This window comes from Balaenoptera physalus, assembly GCF_965194825.1.
Source record: "Balaenoptera physalus genome assembly, chromosome: 4".
NCBI lineage: Eukaryota > Metazoa > Chordata > Mammalia > Artiodactyla > Balaenopteridae > Balaenoptera > Balaenoptera physalus.
The window spans coordinates 93,293,542-93,319,752 of NC_138891.1; the positions used below are offsets into that span (position 1 = coordinate 93,293,542).

At 37.3% G+C, this 26,211-nt stretch overlaps 1 protein-coding gene across 6 annotated transcripts in view; it reads left to right on the forward strand.

Moving 5' to 3' along the window:
* The first annotated feature begins 6,977 nt into the window (after positions 1-6,977).
* Positions 6,978-26,211, forward strand: part of CBLB (Cbl proto-oncogene B) — a 216,844-nt gene continuing 197,610 nt past the window's right edge. For 2 of the 6 annotated variants that reach the window (XM_082460351.1, XM_082460355.1), the window contains exons 1-3: positions 6,978-7,115; positions 8,453-8,636; positions 21,155-21,405. In XM_082460351.1, coding sequence (XP_082316477.1) covers positions 8,469-8,636; positions 21,155-21,405 — 419 coding nt within the window. In that variant the 5' untranslated portion in view covers positions 6,978-7,115; positions 8,453-8,468. Of the gene's footprint in view, positions 7,116-7,171; positions 7,438-7,491; positions 7,778-7,811; positions 8,159-8,452; positions 8,637-21,154; positions 21,406-26,211 lie in introns of those variants that run through there. The other 4 variants (XM_082460352.1, XM_082460356.1, XM_082460353.1 and 1 more) reach the window with 4 other exon arrangements.

The following is a 26,211-nucleotide window of genomic DNA, read 5'->3' on the forward strand; positions in this document are numbered from 1 at the left end:
TTTTTTTTTTTGTTCATTCTCATAGGATAAGGTGTCCTTTAATGTCTTTCTTTCTAATTTATCTCTCAGCATATTCACTCACTCTGAAATTTCTCTCATTTCTCTTCTCCATCCTTATACAGATTTCTTAATAGACTAAGCTCTACTTTTCAGTTCCTCATCTCCCATTCCTATCAGTCCATTCTTTAATTGACGTCGTTCCCACCAAGGTCCCAAATGATCTCTCAGTTGCTAACTCCAATGGATGTTTTGTAATCTTTTTTTTTTTTTTTTTAATTGGACCTCTCTCCTGCATTGTTGTTTGCTCCAGGGAAATACTGTACTCCCCTGGTTTCCAGCATACCACACTCAACTAGTTTCTTTTGTGATCCTCTGTTTTTTTGTGATTTTTTTTTTTCTCTGCTTTTCTCTGAATGTTGATCCTCAGGGTTCAACTTTCAACTCTTCTTATCCCATATGATCTCTCTTTATGACTTTGTAACTCTCAGGTATTTCTCACTTGTCAGTGTTGCCAAACCTATGATCACATATGTCCCATCATCTAACTAAAATATCCTTCTGCTTACTCAGTGGATGCCTGACATTTTCGAATTTTAAAAAGCAAATTAATTCTCCCTTTTCCCTAAATAGACTGTCCCTTGATATTATTTATGCTAGTTGTTGAGCCTATCTTTTGCCAAGTCATTAAAGCTAGAATTTTGACCATCATTCCTGACTCCTCCATTTTCTGCACTTTTCATATTTCTGTAATTATCAGTTACTACAAAGATAACTAATCTGGTTAATTAACTAATCTGCCTCAGTTGCTAATTAGGATCACCTGGGAAGTTTCAACGCTATACTAGCTCAATCAAAGCAGAATCTCTGATAATGGGGCCCGGAAATTTGTTTTTCTAATGGGTAGATGGGAACTACTTTTCTCAATATTTCTCAAATATGTCACTTGTTTTTTATCTCCAGTACCACTGCCTCATTTTAGGTCCTCATCATTACTTATTGCATATGTCCTAACTGGCCACCCTGCCTCAGTCTCATCCCTCTGCAATCTATTATCAATCTGACCATCAGGGTGATCATTTGGAAATATAAATGTCACAATGTCATCTCCCTTACTTTTCTAATCCAGAACACTCTCCCCTGGTTTCAAACACTTTAATGGCTTCCCATCAAAAAAGGATCATATCCAAGTTCTTCAATTGGGCACCTGAGGCCTTATTTTAATTTACTCATCACATGCCACTTTTTGCCTTTTATTTACCTTTCTCTGCTTCCCACAAAATGGACCCACTTATTCCCTGTACATACATATTTGTTTTCTTTCTTTTGTGCCCCTGCTCACGAGGTCACCTCTGACTAGAATGACCCTTTCGTGTTTAACTGTTAATCCTATTCATTTCATAAGTCTCGGCTTTGTAATCACTTTTTCCAAGCTGGGTTAAGTGCCTTTCCTCAGTTTCTCATAATGATTTCTGCCTAAAGAAATTACTGTTTTTACCACTTAAGTTTATAATGATCTTTAATATGCCTGCTCTCTCTTTGGAAACAATGACTGGTGCTTGGTCATCTTTGTACTCTCTGGTGTCTAGCATAATGTTTGGCATATATTAGATGCTCAGAAAAGGTTTGTTGAATAAATGAGTGAATGAGCAGTTAGAAGTCACAGCTGATAAAATAAAAATGGATACTAATAAATGTTGTGTCCTGAAACAATCAAGAGATTTAAAATAGAAAAGGATAATTACTGTACCTTGAGAATGGGAAACTGTGAAACCAGTAGAGAAGACCTTCTGTAGGTCTAGAATATATTAGAATTTTATTGACATTATTAGACTTACTCCTGCAGGAAATTTGCTTCTGATCTATACATTCATTTTGGAACTTTCTGGTCTTAATTTGGCTTCTTGAGGAGAAAAATGAATATATAACTGGTCTATATTAATACTGGTCTGATTAGCAGTTATATTTCTCACATAATTACATGGTTTTTATATTACACATTAATCTGTGAATTTGAATTTATTGTCTGTATTTTTTTAGGGTCCAATCACCTTGAATAAATTTGTCAGTTTCCAGATCTGCCAAACTGAGTGATGTGATCAGTAATGAGATGCCCTTCAGCCTTGAAATTCTGAATTTACATTTTGTTTAATTGAAAAATAAAAATTCAATGTTGTATTAATGTGGTATAAATCAAAATGTGTAGGGACTATAGATAAATTATTGTGACAAATTCTATCACATTTTACATTCTTCACACAAACTCTTGAGGGAAAAGAAAATTATCCATATATTTCTGAATCAAGGCATGTTAGGGAACATGGAAAATGTACTGTGAAATAAAAAGAATGCAATGGGGTACAAAAGAATACAGAACTGAGACAAAGTAGTAGGTTTATTCCAAGTTTTAAAGTAGCTATATTTAACACTTTGGTATAAACCCATTTTATCCCAAAAAATACCTGCCAAATAAATCACAGTCTGGAAAATAATTAATCTGAGAATCAATAGCCTGGGAAAGAAAATCACAAGGAAGTGATTTTGCAGATGTTATTTTTTCCAAATATGCAACTATTTAGTCTGATATAAACTTTAGGATAGAAATGTATTAAGGAAGCTGCTCACTTAATTTTGCTCATTCTGCACCCTGTGATGTTGAAATTGTTCAGGATTACTGGGCTCACATGTTGTAATGAGAATTGTATATAATTTACTATGTTTATTTACATATAATAAACTTTAATGATATTTGTGTCCAGTAATAGCAAATAGCAGATGCTGGTTTCTTCTAAGGAATGTATATATATTGTGTGTGTGTGTGTGTGTGTGTTTGTGTGTGTATATATATATATATACACACACACACACATATATATACACATACACACATACATAGATGTACCTCATATATATAAATATCTCATATATAAATAAATAAATTTACATATATAAAACATATATATGTTATCTGGTATCTGGTATTTCAAATTTTTGGTATCTCATACCACCTGCAATCTCTAGTTTTTGTTTCAAGAACTGATTTATTAATCATAAGTTTAATTCTTGAACAAGACCTTTGTGATAGTATTGGCTGGTTTCTTGCCAAACATCTATTCACCGCTTTCTCTTTAGAAACAAAATTCAAATGTTTAGCTGGTTATATTGCTTCCTATAATAAAAAGCACATTGCTTTCCAGATATTTTAGCAGCTAAGTTTGACCATGGGACTGAGTCCTGGCCTTGAGCTATTAAAGAGAAATATTTGTGGGAGTTCTCTGAAAATTACTTAAAGGAAATTGATTCAGGGAGAAGTTTGTAATACCCTTCTACCTTTCCTCTTAGCTTTTAACCTGAAAATAAGTGATGATAGCTGCAGCACCAATAGCTATCTTGGAACATAAGGTGATCTGAGGGTGAGAAAAAAGGTGCTGGGATGATACAGAGGAAAGATAGGAACTCGGGTCCTTGAAAAAATTGTGGAGCCACCATTCTTACCTATAATTTCTACTTTCAGACTTTTTCTACGTGTGAGAGAAATAAGATTCTATCTTGTTTAAGGCATTGTTATTTATTGTTGCTTTTGTTGTTAAGCAAGAATTCCAGTTGATCCCAAACTAGTACTTAGATTCTGGTTCTATCTGGTGAATCCATAGATCAGCATACCTCACTGCTAGCTATTGGTATGTGTTGTTAAGGAAAGATGGAAATCTATTACCTTTAATAAGGGATGACTTGTTATACCCCAATATGACTAGGTAATAATCCACTTATTTATCTTTAACCTGTGAATTTGTGTCCACAGTCTCCCTGGGAGATTACTGTTTTGTGTTGTGTCATTCTGATTTTGAGTTGGAGGGGCATTGTAAATCTACCTGGTAGGAAGAGTAACATCTTGCTTGAAATTGTGAATAAAGTGGACACTCCATTGCACAGAAACAGGGACAACCTTATACTTCCTATACAATATCCTCAAACAGTCAATTCATTCATTCAACAAATAGTTTTTGAGTAGCTATTTATAGATCAAATAAGTTACAGGAAGGCTTTGTTACTTAGTCAACTAGTCTCATATCACATGGGTCACCTGTGAATTTGGAGAAAGTAGAAAAAAGAAAAGAAGAAAAATTGAACCAAATGAAAAAAGTATAAATATTTGCCCAAATAGGTGTCTTCTTTTTAAAAAACTTTTCCTGTGTTTAAAGACAGGACTCTAATCTGCATTTTCTCAAATGGCACCAGCCTGTGACTACATATATTAATGTCTAATATTAATGCTCAGATGACAAGCGTTCATATCTGCCATTACAGAATTTCTCAGTACCCCCGCCACAATGTCTCCCAGTTTTTTTCTGGGAGTCCTAAGGGAAGGGTCTCACATAAACTTATAATGTTCTTGTTTATATTATTCACTTACTGGCTGTTACGGTGCTTGGAAAGCTCTTTGTTAGGAGTCTCACCATTCTCCCTCATGCCAGGATCTTCCAGGAGAACACTCCTCTCCTATAAAGGTGTCGTACCCAAGTTGCCTCTAGGTTACAAATCACCATGCTGCTGAAGGATACTGCATTCACCTTAAACTGCACCATGTTGGAGATTGACTTGTTCTATGCAGAAATGAGGAGAGTATTTCTCTAGCCAACTCTGTCACCTTGAAGTACTACTACTTATGCTCTGAGTATCACAAAGTCTCCTATGAAAACACTTCTTTGTGCTTTTATTTGTAGCCCTCAGCATGCAGTCCTTTATTATGTTTTAGCTCTTGTGTCTTCATTGGAAGCATCTGGGATATGAAGGTTCATCCCAACAGGTCTTTATTCTCCCACATACGTCAACTCATGCTAATAGTTTGCAGGGAGGGCTACTACTCCCTCAGTTCATCAGACATAAGCAAATCCTGAATCCTAGTAGGGTTCAAATGGGAACTCTACTACACCAGAATTTGACCTGGATTCAAGATGGCTTTGATAAAATAGCTAGTGGAGAATGAAGCTGTAAATCCTTGGTATTATATATATACGTATGTGTGTTGTGTGTGTATGTGTTTAATATATATATGTATATATATATTTATACACACACATATATATAAAACTATATCCCACAAAACTTGTAATTTGTTTCAATATGATATGCTTGATACCATAGGCAGTGCTATTTTCTCATTAAGTCATCTCTTTCAGTTGCAAAACTAACATCAAAGGAATGCCACATGCTATAACATGTATTTTACTTATTCTGCATTTATCTAGATATGAATATGAGTAATGTACTTAGTTGTAATATTTCCTTAAGCTACTCTTTTCCTACGTGCTGAAAAACGTTCTATACATATATTCTTTTTGGATTTATTTAAAAGGTGACCCAATACGTTTTTTCCTTTTGCAGTCTTCCTTTAGTAAATTTAGCTACTGTTACTATGAGTAAAAGAGATAGGCATGGGTGGAGGAGATATAGAGAGGCCAGTACTTATGTAGATAAACGCGATGTGAAAACAAGGAACTACTCTTTAATTATTGGCATAGAAAAAATGGCAAAGAAACAAAATTACTTCCTGAAGCACATTTTATCACCTGACTAGTTGCAAAGAGCACGTTTTGCCTGTTTTAATCAAATGAAAATCTTAACCACCTGAATTTAGGGCTGTAAAGAATGTTTATAACAACTCAGGATCCTTGACAGTTAATTACCACAGTACTAAAATGGTTATTTAGGTAGAAAGTGGTTAGAGCCATTAAGAAACATTTTATCGGGTTAACTGGTTAGAGAAAGAATTAAAAAAAATATTTTTTGAATACAAAATATTACAACATCTGAGAAGCCCAAGGTGTAAAGTGTATTCAACACTACCAACTGAGGTGGAAAGAAAATTCCGAAGCATGACAATCTAGAGCAATTGTTAGTAGAACCTGTGGTGGGGCTGAAGTTAAATAGAAAGAAATAGAAGGCATTTGTTTAATATATGATCTTGCTGAAAGAAGGATCCCAGCACAGTAGCTTTTTCCTTTTAAGATTAGCCAGATGTGGACGTTTCTAAAGACATAAGGATGGAGCCACAGAGAGATTACAAATGCTGGGAGAGAATGGCAGACACAGAGTAAAGGTGACTGACAAAATACAAAAGCTGTTTCCTCTTCAGTCATTTACACACAACTTGCACTAAATAAAAAGGTACATTGTATACATTAGCAACCCACATAGTCTGGTTCTTTCACTGCCCTGGCACGATTAGTAGAGACAATTTGGCCAGGGTGTCAACTATTTACTTTTTCATCAACCTGATGTTTGATCAGCAATTCTTTAAAACTAACAGTAAAAGGGAAACACACTCAGAAATTCAGGAAGTTCTGATTGGCAATCAGGTGTTAACCCTAGTCTAGTCTGTTCTATGAAAGGCTTACACTTCATCTTAGAAGCTGAGTGACTGCTCTTTTTTTGACAGTCAACAAGAAGCCATGCCTTAGACCTGTTTGGCTGCTGTCCTGGGTAGAAGAGTTTGGCAGCCCTAGGGAGATGAATTCTTCAGCCTCGGATCCGCCCAGAGTAAAGAAGCAACACCCTCTCAGCCACTACTCTGTTGCTATGAAACAAAAGACTAGGAAAGTGAACGAAGCAGGAAGTCCCGCCTTTTAGCCGGAGTCCGCTTTGGCTCCGGTTCCCAACGCTCACGCCCACCCGCCCACTCCTTATTGGTCAATTCCCTAGTGCCTTGCATCCTTTCTTCCATTTCCTTTCCCTTTTCCACTTTCGTTCTTGGGTGAGTCCAGTCCCGCCATTTCCCCTCGAATCCCTTTCCATTTGGGACGTGCGGCGAGCGGGCCTTCCTCTGGGGCCATTGTGTACTGTGGGAGACGTGGACCGGGTGGTAGTGCGAGGAGGACGGGCGCCTCCCGCCCATTGGCACCGCCCGCTGTCGGGCAGGGCACGGGTGCTCGGGATTGGCCCAGTCGCGCGCGGCCCCGCCCCCGGCCCCGCCCCGCGCCTGGCTCTCTCTGTGTGTATCCTACAGGGGTGGGGTGGCCAGCGAGTGGTCTCTTCCTCCGGCTAGTGCTGCTGCAGCGTCCCGCGGCCTCCCCGAGAGTCGGGCGGGAGGGGAAAGCGGGCGTGGACTGGTCTTGACGGTAATTGTTGCGTTTCCCTGTCTCGAAGGCCGGTGCTCTGGGTCACTCCTTCCTCGGGAGCGGGGCTTTCACGGCGATTACACACTCCCTGCCCGGGCTGCCCACGCACCCTGGGCTCGTGCGCGTAGAGTCGGACCCGCGCACACGCGTGTCTCTGGGCAGCTACTGCGCCGAGAGGCCAGGAGGGAAGGGGGCGCCGGGGAGGCTTGACGCTGCTTTCCGCCCTGGGGGCCCTGGGGCAGCCAGGCGCGGGCCACAGAGGAAGAGGGGACAGCCCCGGCTTCCAGCTGCTGTCGCCGCCGCCGTCACAGTTTGAAGAGGGGTATTTAAAGCCTGGACCTGGGCAGGGCCACGGAGGGAGGAAGAGGGAGTAAAGGGAGACGGGCGGCTGGGATTGCAGACAACCCGGGGAGCCGAGCGCAGAGCGCCCGTGACGGACAGGGCAGCGGGCGCTGGAGGCGCGAGGCGATACTTTGTCCTTTCTCTGTCTACCTTCCTCCCCCAGCTGTTATCCGAGAGTGGCAGGGGAGGGGCCTGAGCCGGGAGGAGGCACAGATGTCCCGAAACAAAGCTTTGGACCCCTTACCCCCACCCCACTTGGATGAGACAAGAGGCGAGGAGCGAAAGAAGTGAACTCTCTCCTCCTTTCTGTGCCCGCTCTTGTCAGTTTCTCAGTCTCTTTTAAAATGGGTTATTTGTGTGTTGGTTTATTTGGCTCTTAACTTGGGCGCAACTCCTCAACCGCGTTGGTTAAAGAACTGTGTGTTCGTGTGTCCATGTTCATGAGTCCGTAGTTGGTGGTTTTAGCGGGTAAAATCCAAGTCCTAAGCCTTTGTTGACAGCAGACTTGCCCCTTAAAGCTCCTGTAGAATTATCTTTACGTTTATATAACTTGACGAAATCTAACAGAGTGAAAGTGCGGTTTTTGAGGGAGGCTCCCAAAAGGTTTTCTGGGGGCTTCAGTTCTAGTCTTTTGAATTGGGATTAAGGCAGGGAGGGGAAAAACAGAACAGTGTGTTCTTATCTAGTTGGAGGAAATCTATGTAAGTTTTTATTGTTATGAGTTTGGTATTAATCAGGCCTTCACTACTTGCATATTTAACTCATGGTGTTCCAAAAACAAATCTAAGGTCATTGCTACTAAACCTGTTTGTTGTGTGTAAAGATTGAGAGTGTAAATTCACACGCTATTGAAAAGTTGAATCTGGGGCCCTGGATTTTGTTCTCACTGATGGAGGAAGATGTAGTGGGTACAAGTTAACCTGTTTTCTGTTGGGTAAATATTTTCATCACCAACTAAATTTTTTTTTTTTTTTTTTTTTTAATTTCCCTTTCAGAGAACTAAGATTCCAGATGGCAAATTCTATGAATGGCAGAAACCCTGGTGGTCGAGGAGGAAACCCCCGAAAAGGACGAATTTTGGGTATTATTGACGCTATTCAAGATGCAGTTGGACCCCCTAAGCAAGCAGCAGCAGATCGCAGGACTGTGGAGAAAACTTGGAAACTCATGGACAAAGTGGTAAGTTCTGTCTGACCGTGTCTGTACACAGCAGGGTTGACCCTGGATGTGGCTGGTTTCTCCAGTTTTATTTGTACTGTTACTTAATAATAGTTACTGTTGTAGCAATAATCTTTTGCTTTGGATTGACCATCTTTCTTATATCTGCTCTGGGTGTTTAGAAAAGTTGGGTTCAGAGCTAAGACTTGTTTTTTTACCTTTTGTCCTACTCTTCAAGGTTCAAAGTTCCTCTACATGACTCAGATATGCAAAGTTTTTACTGTTGGCTGCTCTTTGTTGGTGCATGGCATAGAATAGTTTGGATGTGTTCGTTACATCTTATGTAAGGTTGCCTTGCTGTTAGATAACAAAAGAGTGTATACAGGTAATTTAAGAAAAGTCTCTGACGGACCACTCTTGACAACCACAGTGTATGATGCTGAGAATGATAACTGGGGAAAGAACCAGATTAGTCCTTAAGTGAGGAAGCAGTGTTTGAGAGTTTCCATTTTCATCTTTGAGAATTCATCTTCATTAAGGAACTTTTTTGCTGTTGTTAATGATAGAGTTACAGTTTCTTTCATCTATTCCATTTTGAAACAGGAAACCTTTTTGATTGCACATTGTTTATTGTGAAAGGAAAATTTATGATGGAGGTGGTGGGACTGAGAGTATCAGAAACTTCTGTGGTTTCTGCATGTTGCTTTCAGATGAACTACGATGTTATAAGAAGAAATCATGCTGGCTGTCAGTGCCCAGAGAAGTGTAGGCAACCTGAATACTTCACAGGGGTCTATGGAGAAAACTGTAGCTGTGTCCTATTTTACTAAGTAGGATTATGAAATAAATATAATTAAGATGTAGCTTGCTGCTGTGCAAAATTAATAGTTTTTCTCTTGAAGCAATAGTACTGTACCCTATATATTGGTAAATGTTTGTAGCGCCTTATGGTTTTATTTCATAGATATTTGGGGCTAATTATAAAGTTAGTTGATGCAGGGCTCTTGATGTCTTTATAACTGCAGAAATGGAGGTTTAAAAAAATATTTCTTTGTAGGTGTGTGCTAAAGCCTTCACAAAGTCATATGGTAGCAGTCAACTTCACTTTGGTTTGTAACAGTGTTCAAATATTTGCCGCAAAAAGCCACTGTCAGTGGTATTAGCAATACAGGAAGGGGATAAGATTTACTTTATTTTCATTTATCCTTATGAAAAGCACAGATGGGTAGATGAACAATGGCCTGGCATTATATGGCTGGTGATGCTAAAGGCAGAGCCAGAATATTTTTGTTAGATAAATATCCTTAGTTTTAGGCTTCAGTGTGACCTATTTAAGCTTCTGCCAATTTATTCAAATTGTGATATTAAAGTGCTCCAGACAGAATGATGTCATAGTGTCAGAACATTGCAACTTGCTGCTTGAGGTCAGGTTTTGATTTTAACATTGGATACTTAAGAATGAGAAGCATGCAGTTGGAAAAATTGTATATATTTGACAGGCACAATACTAGCTGTCTTTGCTTTTCTAAGGAGTAAGCAATTTAAGGTCACTCTCATGCCTGAACAGTTAGTTGGGCATAAGAGAAGGAGATTCAGGGTTTTTCTTTAACTTATCTGTTATATGAGTGTGCAAAAATGGGTCAGATTCTACCAGGGAGCTGCTCCTCTCTCCCCACCCCTTCTTTGAGTGGTCAGAATTTGTACAATTGTGAGTAAATGTTAGAACATCAAATGAAAAAGATTTATATAAGGAAGTGGTAAACTGTAGGTAATGTAGAGTCATTATTTTTGAAACATTAAAAAATGTGTGTGTAATTTTGGTCACTAACCGATTGTTAACCTAAGTTTTATCCTCTTTTAATTATTTCACCATGGGTTATGGTAAAATAGATGGTTATTTGATAGTTAAGCTTCTGCCATTGTTTGTTTTGTTAACCCTTTTGTGGGTTTGTGTTTAGCCTCTCTAATTGAGAAACTTGACTCACAAGGAAATCTACTACCTAAAGTCTCTACTTAGTGGAATGCGGGTATGGGGGTTGGCCAGAGGTGCATTGTGTGGCTTTCCCTATTTGTCTTCATTATTTGTCAAGGCTGAAAATTGTTGTGTTCATTTATGAATGCATTCGTGGGCTTTGTGGAGGGAAACCATATAAATCATTTTAAAAGAGTCCAGTATGTTTATTGCTACTCTATCTCACAGTAATAAAAAAGCATTGATAATTACTATTTGGAAAGTCTATTTTATTTAATTGTGTAATGCAGAAGAATCACCCACATGTGTTTGTCTTTCCTTCCTTGTCAGTGGTGAAGGAAGTGGTTCATAATATCAACACTGTCCTGGTGATTACATCAGGAACTTTATTATTAGTCCAAAAGTTAATCCCTTGACACATTACCTGTTTTGTAAAATAACTGCAATAGTAGGAGTTTAGCTTCTGAATAACGGAAAATAGTAATGTTCAACTCTAACTGGTAGTTATGTAAAAGGCAAGGTTAAGCATTTGGCATTTTTTCTTTATGAAGCCTCTGCAACAAGGTCAAATCTTAGAAGTATAAATTTGTAAACAGGCTCCAAGTACAGTATGTTGTCTCAGCCACTTATAAAGTAAAATAACATCTCACAGGGCAAAGAAGCAGTCTTAGACTGTAGGGGAAATATCTAGTAAATGTGTAGTTACACCGTTCCCTGGCCTCTAGAATTTAAAAGTCAACTGAAATTCCAGTTCCAACTAATTGTTATGTTTTCAGAGGGCAGGCTTTCTATACAAGGTCACTGAGAGTGGGAGGGAGTAATTGCTCAGCTGTGTTCCTTGTAAGATGTAAAGTGTTTTGTAAGAAAACATCAGTGGCACAGACTTAGCAGAGTACATTTATTGAGAAAAAGAATAGTAGCATATCCCAAAGCATCTCATTTAGACATATTTTCTGGTTTTAGTTCTACGTGTCAGTGTAAGTCAATAGCTGACCCCAAACTCTTCAGGTCAGTAGATGCCTGTTTGATATAGTGACAGAACTATTACTCATGAATACACCGGAAGGTTCAGATACACCTGAAATGTGGAGTCTGTCCCAAAGCTCTTACAGAGATGGAGGTTCTTAACACTTAAACATTTCTTGAGGACCTACTGTGTTTCTATGAAGTGCTTATTACCTGCGGATGCAAAGCTATACAAGATATAACTCTGCCCTTGATCTGTCAAGGAGCTCAGAGACCAGCATCAGAGCCAGGCATGTAAGTGGATAATTGCCATGTAGTATGGAAGGGGCTGTACTACAGACCTATACAAAGTACAGTGGGAGCAGTCGAGAACATCTGTCTGGTTTTTCTGGCCACTGCTCAGACTGTCGTCTGCCTGGATTCTTCTGCTGGCCACTGCCTTTAGGAATAGCATTACTGTACTCTTGTTGGAAATGCTGTGGTGAGGGTAGGGAAATGATTGCTAATCAGTATGGTAGGAATGATGATTTATTAATGTGAGGTTCCTGAGCATGGTTTTCACAAGCATCTTAGCCAGGTGATGGAAAGTGGAAGAAACAATTTTCCATCTAACAGATACTAAATGTACTGAGCGTACATGGCTGTTCAGGAAATTAAAAAGTAATTAATTGATGCCAAAGAGCAAAGCAAGTTGAGTACCTGCCTACGTTTTTGTCTTGCTGTCCTTGTCATTCATTTGAAATTACATTACTGAAAGAGTTTTAAAAACATTTAAAAAGTGATGATACCGAACAGCTTTTTCCTGCCTTTTACCCTCAGTACATTTAGTACATTTGTCAAGCTTGGAATATAATTTATTCTCTATCTTTATAATTTCACTTCAACCATAATATATTTTAAAGTTTGTCAATCAAAAATGCTTAAATTATATGCAGCTATTAAAACATAAGAGTAAGTATTCTTTTCTAAGTTGAATTACTCATACCTCTGAAAAATATTGCATGTGGAATATAATTCGGATTTTGGATGCCTATTGCTTGTGTTTGTTCGGTTTGAGAATATCAGTCCTTGGGCCCTTGGAACAGGGAATATCATTTATTTGAATTATTCTTCACATATTTCTTTTTCCTTAGTGAGGTTGTTCTATATTAGCAGAATCATGGGCCCTAGTAGACTTTGATAGATGGTAACACAGTACGTGTCTGGGTTATTTTGTTTACTACTGAGTTAGATTCTGATTTGTGCTTAGATAAATGAAGTGATCCCAAAGTTTGCCTCTTGTCACTTCTAGGTAAAGCTTTTGGATAAAGTAAAAGATTTGAAGGAATCCTCCCAAGAGTTGCCTGGGTTTTTATCCGCGTGATACGGAGCATACCTTTAGCAGAAGCCTTAGTCAGTTATTATCTTTTAACTCCTGTAGAATTTTAACCATTCAGATTTTGAATCAAATTCTTTCTTTCTTTCAGAGTTGCTTTCTGTGCTATCTATTTATTTCATCTTTCATTTATCATATCCTAAGTATGGAAAGATAGAGAATCATAGATAGCCATGTTATCCTGTAGGGTGTAGTTAAGTGCTGTAATACGGTGTAAATAAAGTGCTGTAACACAGCATCTGGTAGATGTGAGTGTTGCTTGCTGGGGTGAAAAGTTGGTGTAGAATGCAGCGTAGTGGAGGTATTATCCAGCTATTTTTTAGAGGATGCTTTGGATTCCAGTGAAGTGAGGACACATCAGGCAGAAGGAATGATGAGTAAAGGGAGATTGCTGAGTGAAAGAAGGTTAGTTAGAGAAAGATGAAGAGGCTTTGACTGTTTTGTCAAGGAATTTGGACTTTATTTGGTAGGCAAAGAAACACTGAGATGTTTGAGCAGAGTGAGAGAAAGTCAAGGCTATGCTGTGATAAATTACTGTCTTGACTCTAGAAAGGATGAATTAAGAGAAAAAAAGAAACCCTTAAAAGTAGAAATAATGATCAAGAGGAATTAAAACAGACTGGGCAAGAAATAATGAAGGGCTGAGCTAGAGAATTGACAGTAGATACAGCAAGTGTTGGTTCAAACGTGGGAGGCATTTTGGAGTAAAATCTAAGGTCCTGGTGACCCTTCAGAGATAGAGGATGAACGAGAAGTTGAAGTGAAAGTGACTCTTGAGGTTTTCAGCTTAGTTGACTCTAAAGGCAGTGATGCACTTAATGAGATAAGGAACATAGGAAGAAAAGAGGAAGCTTGGGGGCTGGTGCATGATAAGTTTGTTTTTGGCCATGTTGAGTTTGACTTGCCAGAGTGAAATCCATTTTGAAGTCAGAAAATTGAATGTGCAGTTAAAGAGAGAAGTTGAAACTAGAGACATATGTTTGGTAGATATGCCCATAGAGGCAGCATTTCAAGCTATAGAACAACAAGAGAGTTGGAGGGCAGAATAGAAGGTGAGAGGTGGAGAAAAAGTTAGAGATTGGAATTCTCAGCTGTATCAGGTGTGTATCTATAATTATATGGCAGTGAAGGAAAGAGAATCCTGCAATGAACGGTGATGAGACAGATAGGAGAAGAATGAGCACATACTGATTTCCTGAGTAGAGATAGCTTTAATGAGGAGATAGTTTCAAAGTCTGAGAAAACCAAGTTCAAATGGAGAAAACCAAGCCTAATGAAAGTTTAAGAAGTCATTGAATTTCTTGAGTCGAGTCCATTGTTGATCTTTCAGTGTAGTTTTGCTTCTGTGAGAGCTAGATGAAAACGAGTATGTGGATTATTTAAAAATTGTTCTAGAACTGGGACAACTAGTGCAAAGAAAGAAAGTTCTGATAGATAGCTTGAGGGTTTGAGCAGAGCATAACTTTGTGTGTAGGTGCTATTGGAGAAGTTCACGGATTTAGGGGAAGGAATGTAGGTAGGGAGTGATTTAAGATGTAAGGGAAGAAAAAATAATTGATAAAGTGGCATCCTGGATTACAATGTGAGAAGGAGAGGCTAATAACAAGTAGAAGGGTAATCCTTGGTAGATAACTGTAACTTCCGCTTAGATAAGAGGGAAGTAAGGAAATATACAGAGAAGTTTTGGGGAATTTTTAAATTTTATGTTGGGCTGTCAAGAAGTGATTTAACTTGTAACATTTGTAATGTCTAAATCATGTTTTAAAATTGTATATTGTAGAATAAACAATATATATTTAAACTAGTTTTATAGCAATTAAGTGCATAAATAAGTAAAAAATTGAAATGAAAATCAGTCCTGAGCCTTTATATTAAGATCACCTTAAAAACATGCTGTGACTTAAATGATGCCACAATGCTGTTTTTATCTACTCTGCTTGGGCATATATTTAAGATTTTTAAAAATGTATTTGTAAGTGCTGATTTTCTCCTAGTAATTAAAGAAGCATTTTGAAAATATCTGACTCAATTTTTAGCTTTTTAACATATTAACATTTAAATAATTGTTAAGCTCACACTGTTTTCTAAGAGGAATTACAAAAAATAGTTCTTAAGTACTCTACCTTTTAAATGATTCCAGATCAGCTGAGTACCTATGTACTGATTCCAAATCAGGAGTAGTGACCTGGGCTTATTAACCTTATTTGCTCCTATTCTGTACAAAACAGGAGACTTTTTAAGGATTTCAGGTAGTATAACAAACTTTAGGAACTAAATAAAAGAACTCTTAATGATCGCCAACAAGGTGGCCAGTGCCCTTGGTCTAATTCTAATATCTTTGCAAAATCTGCAGGGATTTTGCCATGTTGTGGTATAACATGGAAGGAGAAGAAATCCTAAAAAGTTGCCAGTGCCCAGTATGTGTCAGGTATTGTGCAGAGCACTTTACATTTCCTCTTCTGAGAATTTGTAACATCTTTAGAAGTTTTCATGGTTTCCAGAAGAAGAAACTGGCCCAAGGTTGTAAAGCTAGTAACTGGCAGGGCTAGATCCCAGGTTTGATTGATTCTTGATGCCTATGTTTATAGTATGAAGATTCAAGCACGCTGCTTGAATCTTCCTCTTTCCAAGAGAAGTAAATCAAAAGGATCTTTACCCCTTATATTTGAAATGATCAAGTTCTTTTCCAAGCTTTGTATTCATTTGTAGACAGGTTTATTCAATATAGGTATGGATATCCTGTTTGTAATATTACTTTACTTCTGAGAGGTTCCTCCTTAACTTGTTCCTTTCCTCCTTTCCTCCATCAAATATTTATTGCGCATCTACTATATGCAAGATCCTACATTAGGTGATGGAGATAGACCAGTAAGATAGATATGTGAACAAATGAATAGTGAACAAATGAATACACAATTGACATCTTAATTACAACTAGTCAGTTATTTAATGGTGCTTTTTATAACAATAAAAAGGTTATAAAGAGGTTATAAAGGTTATAAAAGGTTATAAAGGTTAAAGGTGTCTTTCTAAAGAAACCTTCTTTGAAAACCATAAAAGAATTGGTAGTTTCCCCCAAATCCTGCTATGATTAATTTCTAGACTCATAACCAGTTAGTTATATGCTAACCTTCTTGTTTTGCCCAATTAATATTCTATGTAGAAAGAGTTCTGTTTTATTTTTATATTTTTAAAATTTTATGCTGTATAAGTTTTTATGCTTTTATATACTTAGTGGTGTGATTTGCTGAACTAAACTGTAAAGAACCCAAAGAACTCACAGACACTTTTTTGTCATAATGACATACTTTTAAGTAACTGCAATAAGGAATCTCTTACAGCAGTTACCTGAGGAGCACAGACAAGGGATTCTTTCAGGCTTCCCATACTGTCTTTAAAAAATGGGATATTTTGTTTCGCAGATACAATACATGATTTAATATAACTGAATGCTCCACGAGGTGAGGTGTGTTTTATAATGAAAGTCTTTTATGGTATGCGCACAATTCCTTACTGTTGAAGTTTCCATTTGCTTCAGTAGAATTTCTTTCATAGGTTTCAGGGGCTGGTTTGAACCTTGTTTGCAGAAAATATGTTAGCTGACCTAATACTTCTTTGTTACCTTTTGGCTGGAAATTTTAATTAAAGCACAGTCAGGAAACTGTTTAAATGCAAGAGTGTTCCAGAATAATTAATGGCTTTAAAGATTCTAGTAGCCCTAGTAAATCCTGTGTTTATATTTGCGCCTTTGCTTTGATATGGTTGAATATATATTTTATGTATATGAATACATATTCATGTATTTACTGAAATACACATGTAGTGCCATATTAAATATGAAATATATATTTTTATGTATGTGAGACAATGCATATATAGACATATACAGAGAGGTCTATTTAAAAATCTTTAAATACATTTTCAAGAAATACATCAGGCAGTTGTCTGCTGTTATGGAGAGAGTGCCTGACTTGTAAGTCCAGACAGCAGGGTTCTGAGCAGTAAATTTAACTAGGTTCCACTTCTGTGTTTAAGTATTGTTATGTCACAAGGAAGGAGTTGGTCTTGGTGACCTCCAAGGTCCTCTTTAACTCTAAAATCCTTTGAGCCAATGACTATAATGGAATTTTTAGCCCAATTCCAATACTAAATGTTTTACCTTTTAGTTCAAAAGCAAAGAGGTAATGAGCCAATCCTTTAATGTACCAGTTGGTGCCCTAAAAAGTCCATCAGTGTATAATGTGACTGTAGATGTGTTCTTTGTGAAAGCTGTCCTGTGTTGGGACCCGCTTTCATTCTAGGCAGTGACTTAGATATTTCCAGAAGAAGTCTGAGTCATTCGAATCTGAACTTGAACCTTAAATGGTGAGCTTGATTTTTCTCCTTAAAATACTGGTTTTAGAAAAGCAATTTTTCTCGCCCTGGCTTTCGCAGTTCCTTGCACATAGCAGGCACTCAATAAATATTTATTGAATGGAATTGAATTTGACCTGCTAGGAAGTCATAGTCCTGGCATAGGGTTATTCATTTTCGGCAATTTTCGGCAAGAGTTGTCATAAATCACAGAGTTTAATACTAATCCAACTGATGAACTGCACAGTCAGCGGCATACAGTAGTAGTTCAGCATTTTATGTTGCACTTGCCCAAGTGCAGGTTTAGAAAACTGTGTGGCCTACAAAGGCCTTGATGAACTGGCTCTAGCCTATTGAAGATCTCTTCATTCCACTCACCCAGGGGCTCCAGTGCCCCCACCTTTTAGAATGACTGCACTGACTGCTCTTCACACACCCTACTCTCTGGGGCCTCTCAAGCCTCTGCACACCCCTTTGCCTGGAATACTCCTTTTGCAAATTTAGGTATGCTTTTCATGGCCCTGGCACGTAGATGTGTCTGCTTCATTCCTCCTCTAGCACTTCGTAGTCTCCTCCATTATAGCACTCTGATTCTCCTGTCATTCTTTTCTAAGCCACCAGTCTTTTTCACTAGAACACTCCTTGAGGACAGGTGTGTGATTTATTCATTGCTGTACTCCATAGGGCCCGAAACAATGCCTGACACATAAACGTTTGTAGAATTAACAAATGGGCCCTCAAGTGCATGTAAATTCGCAAATGGAGTAAAATAAAAATGTAAATGAGTTTAGCCAGGGATCATTAATTATATGCCTAATTCTGATTAAATTGTGATATAGTTAGAAAGAAGATCAGCCTGAGATTCATAAGATGCAGGCTCTTGTGTTGGATTAATGATTTTTCAATAGTCCCTTAATCTTTGTAGTTCTTAGTTTCTTTATCTGAAAAATGAATGGATTGGACAGGATCTTTACTAAGATCCCTTAGAGCAAGAATTACATTGCTCCTAAGTTAATTATAGAGAACTAGGTCTCTTCTGCCAGACTCCTTGAGGCATGAAGTATGCTCTAGTCATCTATAATTTCCTGACACTAAGCTCAGTACCTGGTATATAGTAGTTATTCAAACAATTTTACTGAATAAATCAATACTCAGATAGAATTATAATTTAAATAAAACAAATGAGAAAAAGGCCAGGTAGCAAATAGTAAATTAAAAATCTGTAACATTTAAAAGAATCTATTAAAGAACAGTAATTTGGAATGTCTGAAAAATTTTTTATTTATCAGTTAAAAAATTCACCAGTTGGAGGAAGTGAATTTAAAACTGCCTAGCCCCCTAATTACAAGTTAATAATTGATCAGTCTGCGACATGTTGTACCAAGTTTTATGTTGCTGAAATTAAACTGCCTGCTGTAGGATGTTGGTGGTGATATTTTTGAAATTTGTGTATACTCGTGATATTATCTTTTAGTTTTAAGAATTGAAAAACCATCTTGTTTCAAGCAGGATTTGTTAAATCATTGATATATTTGGGACTTCATCTGTCTTTAGGGGAGAAAATACTATTATATAGTTCAATCATGGAAATAAGGAAGTAATATAATAACATCTGTGTGTAAAAATACATATAAAGAATTTCAGAATCAATCAACCAACCATCTGTACATCCATTTATTAGTTCTGTACTGTATGCTAGACTGTTCTGCTTTAGGCAGTGTGTACAGAGAGGAGGGAGATAGAACGCCCTTAGTTAATGTGAGACATGGTTGTCTTAAATTAGGGGCTGATGCTTGATAGTTTGAACCAGATTTTTTCCCCCACAGAAGATACGGTCATTTCTCAGAGGAAGCAAGTGAGAAAGTAAGTTTAAGAGTACTTTTTCATTTGTCATTTCCTTGATTTATTTGTGTTTGTGGTTCTTGAAATTATTAATGTTCCACTCTTTTTCATTTGGCCCGGGCACTTTTATCAGTACCCAAAAGTGGATCCGTGTTTTGTGGAACCTGAAATTTAGAGTGGTCCTTTTAAAGAAAAAAGTACAAATACAAAATTGGGTATGAAAAGAAAGACCATTAAAAGAAATGGTTAAGTCCACAAACATCAGAGAAATAATCTAGACTGTACACTTTACTTATTTATTTTTAAAATTTTATTTATTTAATTTATTTACTTTTGGCTTCATTGGGTCTTCGTTGCTGCACGCGGGCTTTCTCTAGTTGCCGTGAGCGGGGGCTACTCTTCGTTGCGGTGCGCGGGCTTCTGATTGCGGTGGCTTCTCTTTGTTGCGGAGCACGGGCTCTAGGCGCGCGGTCTTCAGTAGTTGTGGTTCTCGGGCTCTAGAGCGCAGGCTCAGTAGTTGTGACGCACGGGCTTAGTTGCTCCGCGGCACGTGGGATCTTCCTGGACCAGGGCTCGAAACTGTGTCCCCTGCATTGCCTGGCGGATTCTTAACCACTGCGCCACCAGGGAAGCCCTCTGTACACTTTACGGTTTGATTCTCTTCCATTGCCCACGTATGCCTCCAATTCTGGGTACCATTGGACACATTCAAATTACGAAATTTAAACGTGACCTTCCTGCTCCTGTGCTTGGCTGGTCAGCACCATGAACACTTGAAATATTCCCGAAGCCATTCTTGTATCACAACTGCTGACAATGATTTAACTAGTTCCAGAAGTGACTGCCTTCCTTACATGTACCTTCCACTTAAAGCCAAACTAGTGTATTTCAGCTCAAATTCCCATTAGCCAGACTCCAAAAATGCCCCCAGCTCCTTCAGTGCCACCCAACAGAAGGTTAAGTTTGACAGAAAGGATGTTGTACTGGGCAAAAGACAGAAATCTTAACTAATTGTATGTAAAATATCTTGCTCTTGAAAACTTTACAAAAAAATTTATGACGAGACCTTTAGAAGAGGGCCAAGTGTCTGAGGGACCCTCAAGCTTACGCTTCATGAGCTTCTCAGTAACTCTGCTTTGATGTGTACATCTTGCCTTTTGTAAGAGTGTGCGCCTTTACACTATGTACACACTTGTGCAATTCCCAATCAGTTTATTTAAACAGTCGTTTAATTGGATGGTTCTTTATGCTGTGATTGGAGGGGTAAGAATGAGAGATGGGCAAACTTACTTATGACTAAATCACATGAACATGTAGAAAGAAGTGAATGTAGTAGTAGAATTACTACCTTTTCGTGCTAGCAGAAGGTATGGTTCTGCAGGCAGCCCTGAACGCCCCAGTCGTTGGGTGGCACCTGCTGGAATGACTGAACCGTTATGTAACATGTGTTTCTAGGCCTGGGATGTAATGTGAAGAGGAGGTAGAAAAGACTTGTTCTGACCTGACACCCATTTACTACTTAATAATTCAGTTATTAAAAGAGCACCTGTTTTTAGTCTTCTCAGGGTTTGGGAACAATACACCAAAACATAAATTAAAATCTATCAAAGAGCTTTAGCTGGGAAAGTAATCTCTGAATGTGAAATGTTAAAATGGGCCAGCAGATGAGGCCCATACCCTCATTTTTGTTTAAAAAAGAGACTGTTAGTGATATATAATAATTAGCACATTGGTGTTCTGTTAAGCCATGAACAATGGGATGTTGAAGAGAGAATGAAAACTTTAGGGGTTGAAAGTTAAGGTCTGACATAGAAAAACTGAATGAGAAGAGAAGAAAATAGTATTTAATTGTATGAAAACAGATGGGAATGTAGATTCTTTGTAGATTGCTGATCATAATTTAAAAATCAAAATGTATATTATGGAAGGCAAAGAAATAGTACATAGTTTGATAATTTTCTCAGCTCTTCTGTGAAAGAAAGTGTTGCAGTTCATATGAAAATGTTTTATTTCTGTCTTTGTTTCTTTTAGGTCAGACTGTGCCAAAATCCCAAACTTCAGTTGAAGAATAGCCCACCATATATACTTGATATTTTACCTGATACATATCAGCATTTGAGACTTATATTGAGTAAATATGACGACAACCAGAAACTTGCCCAACTCAGTGAGAATGAATATTTTAAAATCTACATTGATAGTCTAATGAAAAAGTCAAAAAGAGCAATAAGACTCTTTAAAGAAGGCAAGGAGAGGATGTACGAAGAGCAGTCGCAGGACAGGTAAGAATATTTCACATTTTATTTTTCTAAGGGTTAAGATCATTTATGTTGCTTTTTGTTTCACAGTTAGGATAAATGTTACCATGTGTTTGTTTTGGGGGAAATATCATTGCATTTGTGTGTTCGCTTTTCATATTATTTAAACCTTGTAGTTTTACACAAGGTTTACACAAATTTATCTGTGTCAATAGCTAGTTCATGAGACAGTGTTCTTATTTTGTTTTAATAGCTTTATTTTTTATTATTTTTTTTTAGTAGTTTTATTTTTTAGAGCAGTTTAAGGTTTGCAGAACAATGACTCAGAAAGTAGAGCTCCAGTGTACTCCCTCCCCCCATTTGCCATTTCGTCGATTATTAAAAGCTTGCAAAAGGTGGTACTTTTGTTACAGTGATGAACCAGTATTGATACAGTTTTATTAACTAAAGTTCATAGTTTGTATTAGGGTTCACTCTTTGTATTGCACGGTTCTCAGAGTTTCCACAAATGTATAATAATGTCATATATCTACCATTATGGTATCATGTAGAATACTTTCACTGCACTAAAAATGCCCTGTGTCCCACCTATTCATTGCTTCCCTCCCCCACTGCCTCCACCATACACCTCTTGAAGCCCTGGCAACCACTCATCTTTTTACTGTCTCTATAGTTTTTGCTTTCTTCAGAATGTCATATAGTTGAAATCATATAATATGTAACATTTTCAGACTGGCTTCTTTTACTTAACAATATGCCTTTAAGGTTATCCCATGTCTTTTCATAGCTTGATAGTTGATTTTTTTTTTTTATTATCGAATGATACACCATTACATGGATGTAGCACAGTTTGTTTGTCCACTCACCTATTGAAGGACATCTTGGTTGCTTCCAATTTTTGGCAGTTATGTATAAAGCTGCTATAAATATTGGTGTGTAGGATTTTGTGCGGACATAAGATTTCAGCTCATTTGAGCAAATATTTAGGAGCATGATTTCTTGATATTATGATAAGCCTATGTTTGGTTTTGTAAGAAACTCCCAAACTGTTTTCCAAAGTGGCTGTACTGTTTGCATTCCCACCAGCAGTGAGAGTTCCTGTTGCTCCATTCCACCAGCATTTGGTGTTGGACAGTGTCTTCAGGACGTAGTCTTGATTGGAGGTGTAGGTGTGCAAGATGTGGGTGGAAGATGTAACTTCAGTTCCTATACTTTGACTATTAAGTGAGAAGCAGGGGCAGTGATGACTGAAGTGACATCAACTGAATCCTCATTTTATAGCCAGGATTTTTGACTTAGAGACTCTTCACTGAAGTTTGTTGTGTGGCTATTTCAACGTTAAATTTCATGATCTATCTTAAACTAAATAGAGTTTTCCACTTCTGGGACATTTAAGTTCTATCTAGAATATTCACTGATAGTGATAGTCTACTTAGATTTCCAGACTGGAAAATAAATATTAATTAAAATATATAATGTCTTAATGTAGTTGAGGTGAATTTTAGTTTAAGACTCTTAACGTCTCTGGATTTTAGTTTTCTTAGATGTAGGAAAAACCTCTAAGAAATCTCTAATGTTTCAGGTCAGAAACAGTAGTCTCATACAGTCTAATGAAACATAGGATTGTATAACAGAAAATTCAGTTATCTAGGTATGTAGACTCTGAAGTTGTCTGTAAATAGCAGCCAAACAAATACCCAGAGTGAGTAAAACCGTCAAGTTCAAGCATAGTAAAACCCTCTGCCAAAGGTAAAATGGCATAAATGTTTACTTATTTATAATTTGCTCTCTAAATTAGTGATGAAGCCTAACATAATCATAGGAGTCTAACCAATTATGTAACTGTGGGCTCATCACTTAATATTCTTGGACCACAGTTTATACATCTTGGGGGTGGTGACCCTTCCAGTTAGCTGCCTTTTAGCTTCAAGCTCTAAGACTCTCTCCAGGACTGTTAATGGGAATTTTGAATTGCCACAAGGTTCCAGAAGTAAGGAATAGAAATATCATAGTGATTGCTTCTCCTTATAGACTTCCCAAGAATGGCCAAGGTTATGGGAAGCCAGATGTTTATGTTTAAAACTGTATTTTTGCCTTGTAGTTTTACCGTTGATCTAATAAAACTAACTTGTTTTAGAAACATCTTTACGCTTCTTATCCACATTTGGTAGCCCTGAGATTCTTCTTGATCTAGCAACGTAATCCATGAAATTTTACTTTTTAAGTTATTAGATCAGTGAGAAGGTGTGTAACTTCTAGGACTAGGAATTTGAGTGGTGTAAGTGTTTTAATTGGATGTAGTAATATATGATGGAGTAAACTTGTATCTCACTTTTACATCTTTTTTAGAAACTTGAAACATTTCTAACTCAGGAAATGTCTTATAACTACCATTTCATAAATAAATTTAGATTTTTTTGGCTTTTTATGTGGGAGCATATCATGGTGGAATCTTTATAAATTTTGGTTGATTGTGTGTAGATTTCCATAGATGATGACAGATTGCATAATGCTAACTGATCACAATGAGGCAACTCTGTAAATTCTGTGTTTTAAGTGTCCAAGTAAATTTTGTCACTGTCCTAAATTCAATTCTAAAATAAAGTTTATTAGCTTCTATGCTGGTATAGCATATTTCTAATTGAATTTTTCTTTCATCCATGTTCAATTTTCTGATAATGTTCAGTGGCCACTGTGTTTATGCAAAACTTACATTTGATAAATGATCATAATTCATAATAATGTACTATTCTTGGTACACTGTAACAAGACAAATTTTTGATTTATGTTTCTTTTAGTAGTAATATATTTTTAAACATTCACTTCTGTGTTCCCTTAGATTTCCAAATGTAACTGAGGCTAAAACGTGCCACTGTACACGGAACTCTGGATGTTTTGCTCTATAGAATATAAAAGAAACTTCTTAGAATGTTCTCAGGGTTGGTAGGCAATTGAATATTCTTTTTAGTAGTATGACTCTTACCTAACATGTATTACACACTGCTAATTGGGAATATTATAAATTCTCTGAACAATCTTTTTTTTTTAATTCTGTAAATAATGTCACTAGGGACATTAGTATTTTTAAGCTAAAAATGAAGGACAGTAATACTAGAAATAGTAATTTGGAGTTCATTGACTAAACCAGCATTTCCCTGAGAGATTCTGTACTTTATGAGTACATGAATCAAAATGTTTATTTTAATGTTCCTGTTGTATCAAAAATAAACTTCTTTGTGGATTTGAACTAGCTATGCTTTGATTGATTGCTAAAATATGAGTAGCCTGAATTTTTAAGGCAATTTCACACAAATGTGATAAATATAATAAATAGAAAAATAAATAGATATAGCAAATGGCATGCAGTGTATTCCCTGTGTAGCGGGTGGAAGGTAGAAATTATAGTTAGGTAAGTTTATTTGCTGTGGAAATAGATATTAAGAGTGCGTAATGCAAGCCTCTTGCTTTGAGAATGGGTGGAATAATGATTCCTGGTAGAGGCAGCCTGCAATGCCTCGCTTGACGTTTATAGTAAACCTCTTCCTTCTCCAGTATCACTGTTTCCCCAGCTCCCCCTCCCCCCCAAACAGCTGAACCTCACACTGAGTTGGTGCTTCTCCAGCAGTGTCTAAACCATTCTGAGCTGGTATTTCTGGGAAGAGTAATTCAGTGATTTCTGGCACACATAACGTTTTCAAGTGTATGTGTGGAGTGGGCTTCAGGAATCATGTAGAGAAGGGACAATTTATAGTCTCAAGCACAGAGAAGAGGAGAAACTTTATAACATATTGCTTAAAGTTTTAGTGGCAAAAGTCAAAGTGGGTGTGAAGGTAGTTACAGGTGACAAATATGAAATTGACAGGAGATGCCTTTCTTCAGTGATGTGGCTGGCAGTTTCGTCAGTTGACCATTTTAATAGAAAAATATTTACTCTTTCATATAAAAAGTTATGTGTTAATCTCCTGTTCTTCAAGCCCTGGTGTTGGACACTGTGTTTTTTAAGAACACCCAGAGGTGATGGCATAACGATAATCAGATTTTCCATATTTTAGAACTGCTTCAGTGAACCAGGGTGCTACAACCCATTTTTCCCTCCCACACTCCGGTTTGCAACCACCGGCACAAAACCAGAAGTCAGCTGAGGTGGAAAAATAGCTCTGAGTTTGATAACCTGTCTGTGAAAAAAATAAAGGCTTTTAAAAAATTCATGCCAAAGAGTAATACACAGATGTTTTCTTATTATTAATATCATTTGAAAGCCCCTGGACCATTCTTTATGCACATGTGTTGTAGAAAACAAATCATAGTGTGCATAGCTTGTATAATAATACTCATTCTAAATGATATTTTTTTTAAAAAAGTATTTTGACATTGAAAAATTAGTTCTAGAAGATGCTAGCCTTTATTTAAAATCCTTCAGGAGCATCAGGCAAAATCTTTTTCTCTGTTGACCATTTGGCTGAACAAAGAAAAACGTATAGCCTGCTACATTAATAAAGTGCCTTTCCCTCTAAAGAACTACAAATCACTCTACTTGCTGTTTATGCCTGTGTTGTAATTCATGAGATAGTGTACCAAGAACATTTCGAAACTGATACACTAAAGAGAAATGGTTAAGTTAAAAGTTGAAACAAAACAACATCAGCTACAACAATAATAACAGTAAGGGCAACAACAAAACACAAAGCAAACCAACCTGCTTGCATTCCTCATACCACTGTATGACAACATTGCTTTGGCCAAAGAATAGTGCATTAATTGAAATGTTTAAATTGGTATAAACATGAGTACTTGTTGATTACATGGTCACAGGAAGCAGTTTTGAAATTC